Source organism: Tupaia chinensis, unplaced genomic scaffold (assembly GCF_000334495.1).
Source record: "Tupaia chinensis unplaced genomic scaffold, TupChi_1.0 Scaffold146140_1, whole genome shotgun sequence".
NCBI classification, from domain to species: Eukaryota; Metazoa; Chordata; class Mammalia; order Scandentia; family Tupaiidae; genus Tupaia; species Tupaia belangeri.
In genome coordinates, this window is record NW_006205995.1 from 4809592 (window position 1) to 4817335 (window position 7744).

A 7744-nucleotide genomic window follows, 5' to 3' on the forward strand; every position below is an offset into this window, starting at 1 on the left:
CATACCTCTGTGTGTGTGTGTGTGTGTGTGTGTGTGTGTGTGTGTGTATTCACTGAGAAATATGGAAAGATTCCTTAGAAATTGGCAGCAACATTATTTGCCTCCGAGGAGGGGAGTTTGATCACTGGGGAATTGGAAGGAAAGGGGACTTTGGCTGAATACCCTTTGGTACGTTTTGAACAATGTGAATAGACTACCTAATTCACAAAACAAAGAAAAAGACAAGAGGGAGTCCATTCTTCAAAATAGATGACTTCTTTTGTTTTGGGTCCTTCAATCAAACCAAACAGATGAGAACGAGTGTCAGACCAGGCCGGGGATCTGTGAGAATGGGCGCTGCCTCAACACCCGCGGGAGCTACACCTGTGAGTGCAATGACGGGTTCACGGCCAGCCCCACCCAGGACGAGTGCCTTGGTGAGTACAGTCAGCAGGATGCTTTTGTAACCTTGGCCTCCTCACTGGGACACTCCAAACATAGGTCCCTGATTTAAAATAGAAGAAAACGTCCAACTCTGAGGAAGCATTAAAACTGTTCATATTTTGGAGCTGACTTAGTGGCTGTGATTGTCCATGGGGCTTAACACCACCCTGCATCTGAATCCTTCCTTGGCTAATTGTATCACTGAATCACTTGTTTGGAATTTCTTTCTTGGCCGCCTTTCGAAGCCTTGGTGATCAGAATCTGTTTCCATATGTTTCTCTGCCCCCCTCTCTCTGTAGAAAGCCTATTTCCCCATAATTCTGGGAGCGATGCAGTTATAAGCTTGTCTAGACAAATGCCTTTCTGCCTACTTACTGAAGTTCTCGTCTTGTTTCCCTCAGACGTCATCTTTCCTCTCTTCCTGCTGTCTCCAGCTTTCCCTTCTTGCTCCTTCTCACCTTGGGTAAAGTGTCATATCCTTCTTGGTATTTATATAGCTGACTAAATTCTTAGTAGCCTGTCGCACTTACAAAAGTCCCTAAAATCCTCTTTGCCGTATAATGTTCCTTCCAGACAACAGGGAAGGGTACTGCTTCACAGAGGTACTGCAGAATATGTGTCAGATCGGCTCAAGCAACAGGAACCCTGTCACCAAGTCCGAATGCTGCTGTGATGGAGGGAGAGGCTGGGGTCCCCACTGTGAGATCTGCCCCTTCCAGGGCACTGTGGCTTTCAAAAAACTCTGCCCCCATGGCCGAGGATTCATGACCAATGGAGCAGGTACTTTTTTAAATCTTGATTTGTGATCAGTGGCACAAGTACTTTCTTTAAAGCCCCAAAATACTTGTAGGGACTCTTGTTTATCTATGAAAAGAAAAGATGTAAATATAGAATCTATACTGTGAGCCTAGGTTGAGTTGCATAGCTAAAGTTTCCAAAAGTTCTGCCTTCTGGTGTTTTAGGTATTCGATGTCATGCCGAAGTGCCCTAAGTCTACTTGATGAAGTTGTGTTTGGGTCACTGCCTCTGCATTCCCTGGAGTCTTCAACGTTTTTTTAATTGCCAGGGGACAAGTGCAGTTGCCTGAGACACACACACACACACACACACACACACACACACACACACACGAAGAGGGAGAGAGAGAGAGAAAACAAACAAACAAAAAAACCACTGTCTAGTAGGGTATAGTCATGCCACAGTCGCATCTCCATTTCTCCATCTCATCAAGACTTGGGGCATGCACACACATGTGTCCATTGTGCTTTCAAGTATGGGGGCCAAGATCCAAACCAAGGTCAGTCATGTGGGATCCAGCTTCCTTACACACTACATTATGGGTTTGGCCCCAGTCCTCAGCTTTTCAAATGGAAGTTTGCTATAAATCAGTTGTTGGTTACTCAGGATATAATTTTTTAGATAAATCCTGAAATCAATAATTCTTACATTTCTAAGCCAGCCTATCAATATATATTTTAATTCCTCAAGTTGACTAAAATATATTACATGAAAAAAGTATAAATAATGCTGATTTCTCCCAAAAGGACAAAGTGTTTTAACTAGAGAGGACGAGGAGCCAGTTGAGGCATCGGAGGCAACTCCAAAGACTTCCGGCCTATCATTAGTGTGATTCCAATGTTCAACAACAGTGACTACAGTTGGTTTTCAGTCCAGAAAAGGACTGAGAAAAGGAGAGAAAAGGAGGGGTTTTTTTGTTTTGTTTTGTTTTTGTTTTTGTTAGTTTATTTTTAGCTCCTTAGGAGGGAATTATAAATGAAAGGGGAAGAAGGAAGTTAAGGATTCGTGTTCATGTTAGAAAGGCTGAAGGCAGAATAATGGAACTAGATATGGTGAAAGTCAGAACTGGACCGATGAGATGGCATGACCAAAAGAAAATTATGATTCTTGTTAAATGAGATAGTAGAGAGCAGCCAGGTGGCATGGTGTTTAAGGCAGCTGGATCCCACATGGCCAACAGCACGGTTCAAGACGCAGACCCAGCGGCTTGGAAAATACACTAGGCATGAATGTGCATGCCCAAAATCTGGAGAAGAAAATGAAGGAAAGGGGATTGTGACATGCCCATCCCCCACACTCACTCTGCCCCCAGAAGGGGTTGATTTCTCACTTTTCCTCTCTATCTGGCAAGTGCATGTCCCATACAGCAAAAAGTAAATTAAAAAAGAGAGAGAATGGTAGAAAACTCATTTCTTGAGACCAGTGGTGGTTGCTCAGTTGTACTTCAGAGTAAACTTAAAAAGATCACGTATATCTAACAAAAGTTTGGTACCAAGTAGTTATTTGGCAATCAGGGACTAATAACTCAAGTGTGAATCACTAAGGAGATAGGTGGGTCAAGATGTGGAAGACAGTGGCTTTCATGCTCAAGAGTGCATCCTCACCAAGTCTTTCTCCTGTTGGTGAAAGGGATAATAAGTATGAGTCTCCCTTCTTTTTTTTTCCTTTTTTCTTTCTTTTTTTGGCTGTTGTTAAGAGAGATTTTTGCTATAGGGCACATGCACTCACCAGAGAGACAGAAAGTAAGAAATCACCCTGTGAGGTGATGGCCATACCATAATCCCTTCTCCTCCATTCTCCTCTTGGACTCTTGGGCATGCATGCACACACTCTTGGCATGAGTTTTAAGCTACCGGGTCCAAGACTCAAAACATAGTCGACTATATGGAAGGCTAGCAATGTAACCGTTATGCCATGTGCTCATCCCAAGTCTCCCTTCTTTACCAGGCCAGAAATCCAGCCCCATCACCTACCCCAGAACCCTAGTTTATTTCCCTGCTCAGCAAAGGAGGGAAATCGATCCTATTCCCCAATATTATGTAATTTGATATTTTTTAGGATTAACTTTGAGTACAACAAAGAAAATGTAAAAAAAAAAAAAATCCCTCTTCTTTTGGACATAAATATTAGGGGGAAAATTGCATCTCCTTGTCAAAAGGATCTACTACTGGGATTAGTTAATGAGATATCAGCAGGAGGCAAGCTTGATGGTAGGAGATAGAGCAAGACACCATCTCAGGAGGATGTTGGTCTATGGACCCAAAAGAGGAAAACTGTAAATTTAGAAGACCAATTATTTTAAAACTTGTCCTCTGATTAGTTTATCACTATTATCTAATAAAGTTATTCATTTGCCTTTTCATGCATATGAAATTTATGCTGCCATCCTTGGATTAATTTCATGTCTGTAATATAGTAACACAGTTCACAGTATTTACACTGAAGGAATCCCTACATATTAATGTTGTCTGCTTTATGGTATCTTTCTCATCTTAATTTTTTTTTATTTATTAAACTCCAGATATTGATGAATGCAAGGTCATTCATGATGTTTGCCGAAATGGGGAATGTGTCAATGACAAAGGATCTTACCACTGCATATGTAAATCTGGCTACACTCCAGACATAACTGGAACAGCCTGTGTGGGTGAGTGCTCTATTTCCGATGGTTTATGCTCTAGTGGAACTTTTAGATTTTGGCAAAATATAACATCTGTATGCTCTAAAAAAATCTCAAAAGTTTATGTAATTTCATTGGAAAGGATAACGCAATGAGCAAAGTCCACATAGTCTCAACACTATAATTCTTTGTTAGAGTCTGCAGATATTGAGCCTGTAGACATCTTTTTAGATGGGCAGTCACACTGTATGTTTTTGATCACAGATCTGAACGAGTGCAACCAGTCACCCAAACCCTGCAATTTTATCTGCAAAAACACAGAAGGGAGTTACCAGTGTTCATGCCCAAAAGGTTACATTCTACAGGAGGATGGAAGGAGCTGCAAAGGTAAAGTAGAATCTGTCTTTGGCTGCCCACCTGCCACCTGGCACATCGTTGCTTTCCTTGTGCCTGTGAGGAATCCATAGGCGAGCTAGAAGGCCTATTCCCCAGCAAGAGGTATTGCTCTGTGCTCTACAGGGAGGTTAGTGCCTCTCTAGGACCTTCCTATGTACCCACCTTTTATGCTGAATAGAAAGAAGCCGAGCCAGAGAGATTGCGGCGGAACAGTGGCAGCAGCCATCCTCTCTGCATGGCCCCTGCACATCCTTGAGGGTCTCAGAGATGGCAGGGCCAGCTGTCCAAGACTGGATGCTTAAGTGATTACTTCCTTTCTGCTTTCTGTTTATTGCATTTATGCTGTCTGTTCAACAATCGTTTAGTCCAGGTCTCTAGCAAAGACCTAACTCAGACTAATCAGTGCCATGATCACTGAGGACATTGTGTCCAATGAATTAAACACAGTATCTAGGTTTTTATTTTGCAAAATAAGACCATTCCTGCCCACTAAGAGCTTCCCTGAGATGTAAATTTCACATGGAATTAGAAACAGGAAGTCTCTGAGCAGAAAGCTCTTCTCAACCGGATGTTATCCTTTGCAGAATTCTTTTGGTGTACATTTACTTCTCCAATAAGAACTTCATATGAAGTGAATAGCACAAGTGATCCAAGGATACTTGAAGGGGAAGAGTGCAGAGTCATGTACTAGGGAAGACATAGGCAACAGCTTCAGGCTTTCCTGTGCAGAAAACCTGTGTCATTCAGTAGCTGGGGAGTGGAACTTAGAGACCCACTGTAAAATTCTGTTCATCTTAAGTGAAGAGTTGCTCATAACTTCGTTCTTCTCTTCGTTCTTCTAAAATATGGAACATATTTTTTTAAGAATTATTTTATTTAACTTTGTTTACTTATTTATTTATTTGTTTGGATTTGACCAGAGAGGGACAGAGTGAGAGATGGAGGGGAGGGGGAAGTGAGAATGCAAGCCACCAGATTCAGGACTTGAACCATGGTCGGCCATGTGGGAGTCCAGTGCTCTTAACCACCATGCCACCTGCAGGCCCCAAACATGGAACATATTCTATGTCTATGGATCACAGTGAGTTATAGACAGAAGGCTACAACTCTGAGCCATAAATGTATTCATGTAAAAGAAGAGCCAAATTCAAGGGGAAAATATTTCCCCATGTATATATTACTTATAACAAACTAAAAAAATTCACAACCTTTTTCTAACCTGTGGGGGCAGATATTCCTCAAAACTTTTTAGCAATTAAGAGATCAAAAATGGGCTAGCTGGGAGACCAGGAATTAGTGTAATGGCTATGTCGCTGGACTCCCACGTAGTCGACTGTGGTTCGCATCCTGGACCCGGTGGCTCAAAACTCACGCCAGGCACGTGTGTGTGTGTATGTGTGTGTGTGCCCAAGATCCCAAGAGGAGAATGGAGGAGAAGGGATTGAGGCGTGATCATCCCCCCTGGGGGGTGATTTCTCGCTTTCTGTCTTTCTGTCTCTCTCTGTCTGTCTGGCGAGCGTACGCGCCCTATAGCAAAAATACCTCTCAAAAAAAACGCTAGCTGGTAGTGTGGTGTTTAAGGCAGCTGGATCCCACATGACCAGCTGCATGGTTCAAGTCCTGGATGTGGTGGCTTGAAAAACATGCCAGGGGTATGTGCATGTGTCTCCCAAATCCCAAGAGAATGGAGGATAAGGGACTGTGGTGAGGCCATACCCCCAGGGTAGAGGGTACTTCCTCAGCATCCCCCCCTTTGGTGAGCACCCCCTTTTGGTGAGCACCCCCACTTTGGCGAGCATACACACCCTTAAGGAAAATTTTTTTAAAAAGAGAGATAAAAAATGGGAATTAAATTCATCATAGTTATAATGTTTTTTCATAATGTGTAAAAAACATCTGTAAAGCCCTTTATGGTTTTATAAATATAAAGAGCAACTATACGATTTTACATAACCATTTACAACTCAAGTCCCTTTCTCCCATTTTTCTTATAAGGCCTAAATTCTCCCACACACTTGGCATATATGACTAAATATCAAAATGAGTAGTATAGATAAGTGTACTATTGAAACTGAGAATGGGGTAAAGGGTGGTCCTGGGAAGAGTGTGAGACCGTCATGCCCCCATGGGAGATGGGTGGGATCCAGGTAAGAGGAAAGAAGGGGCTGAAAGAGGTGAGCACAGCCAGTGTTGTACTTGCACAATAGCATTGTTATTGATAGAAGAAATCACTGTGTCATCCCTCTCACCTCTTTTCAGGTGAGCTTCAGCTAACCCTGAGCATGATGATGTTCCTGCAGAGAGCAGCATCATAGAGTGGGGGAAGCCAGTTCTAGGCCCTGAGAAAGCTGAACGGAGTTCACGTCTGTCGGTCCTCCCGCTGTGGAGCGAGCACAGGATGGGCTCCACATTAAGGGAAGTCAGTGCTGGGACAAGTGCAGGGAGGTTCTCTTCAGATCCACTCCAGATGTCACTGTGCCAGAAGCAGAAGCAGGTGTTAGCAAAGCCAGCACTGACCAGTGGCCCCAGCACAGCTCTGCCTAACTCTGCCTGGTGGCTGCCAGGGGTATGTGCATGTGTCTCCCAAATCCCAAGAGAATGGAGGATAAGGGACTGTGGTGAGGCCATACCCCCAGGGTAGAGGGTACTTCCTCAGCATCCCCCCCTTTGGTGAGCACCCCCTTTTGGTGAGCACCCCCACTTTGGCGAGCATACACACCCTTAAGGAAAATTTTTTTAAAAAGAGAGATAAAAAATGGGAATTAAATTCATCATAGTTATAATGTTTTTTCATAATGTGTAAAAAACATCTGTAAAGCCCTTTATGGTTTTATAAACATAAAGAGCAACTATACGATTTTACATAACCATTTACAACTCAAGTCCCTTTCTCCCATTTTTCTTATAAGGCCTAAATTCTCCCACACACTTGGCATATATGACTAAATATCAAAATGAGTAGTATAGATAAGTGTACTATTGAAACTGAGAATGGGGTAAAGGGTGGTCCTGGGAAGAGTGTGAGACCGTCATGCCCCCATGGGAGATGGGTGGGATCCAGGTAAGAGGAAAGAAGGGGCTGAAAGAGGTGAGCACAGCCAGTGTTGTATTTGCACAATAGCATTGTTATTGATAGAAGAAATCACTGTGTCATCCCTCTCACCTCTTTTCAGGTGAGCTTCAGCTAACTCTGAGCATGATGATGTTCCTGCAGAGAGCAGCATCATAGAGTGGGGGAAGCCAGTTCTAGGCCCTGAGAAAGCTGAACGGAGTTCACGTCTGTCGGTCCTCCCGCTGTGGAGCGAGCACAGGATGGGCTCCACATTAAGGGAAGTCAGTGCTGGGACAAGTGCAGGGAGGTTCTCTTCAGGTCCACTCCAGATGTCACTGTGCCAGAAGCAGAAGCAGGTGTTAGCAAAGCCAGCACTGACCAGTGGCCCCAGCACAGCTCTGCCTAACTCTGCCTGGTGGCTGAATCAGTGATAAAGCAGGTCACCGGAATGAAAG

General features: G+C 43.5%; 1 protein-coding gene across 1 annotated transcript in view; it reads left to right on the forward strand.

Annotated features, from left to right (window-relative positions):
• Window positions 1–6803, forward strand: part of LOC102495054 (fibrillin-1) — a gene marked incomplete at its 3' end in the record, with an annotated part of 283471 nt that extends 276668 nt beyond the window's left edge. Inside the window, exons 56-60 of the mRNA XM_014584254.2 lie at window positions 291–416; window positions 997–1203; window positions 3743–3868; window positions 4106–4228; window positions 6538–6803. Coding sequence (XP_014439740.1) covers window positions 291–416; window positions 997–1203; window positions 3743–3868; window positions 4106–4228; window positions 6538–6803 — 848 coding nt within the window. The remainder of the gene's footprint in view (window positions 1–290; window positions 417–996; window positions 1204–3742; window positions 3869–4105; window positions 4229–6537) is intronic.
• Between the last annotated feature and the right edge of the window lie 941 nt (window positions 6804–7744).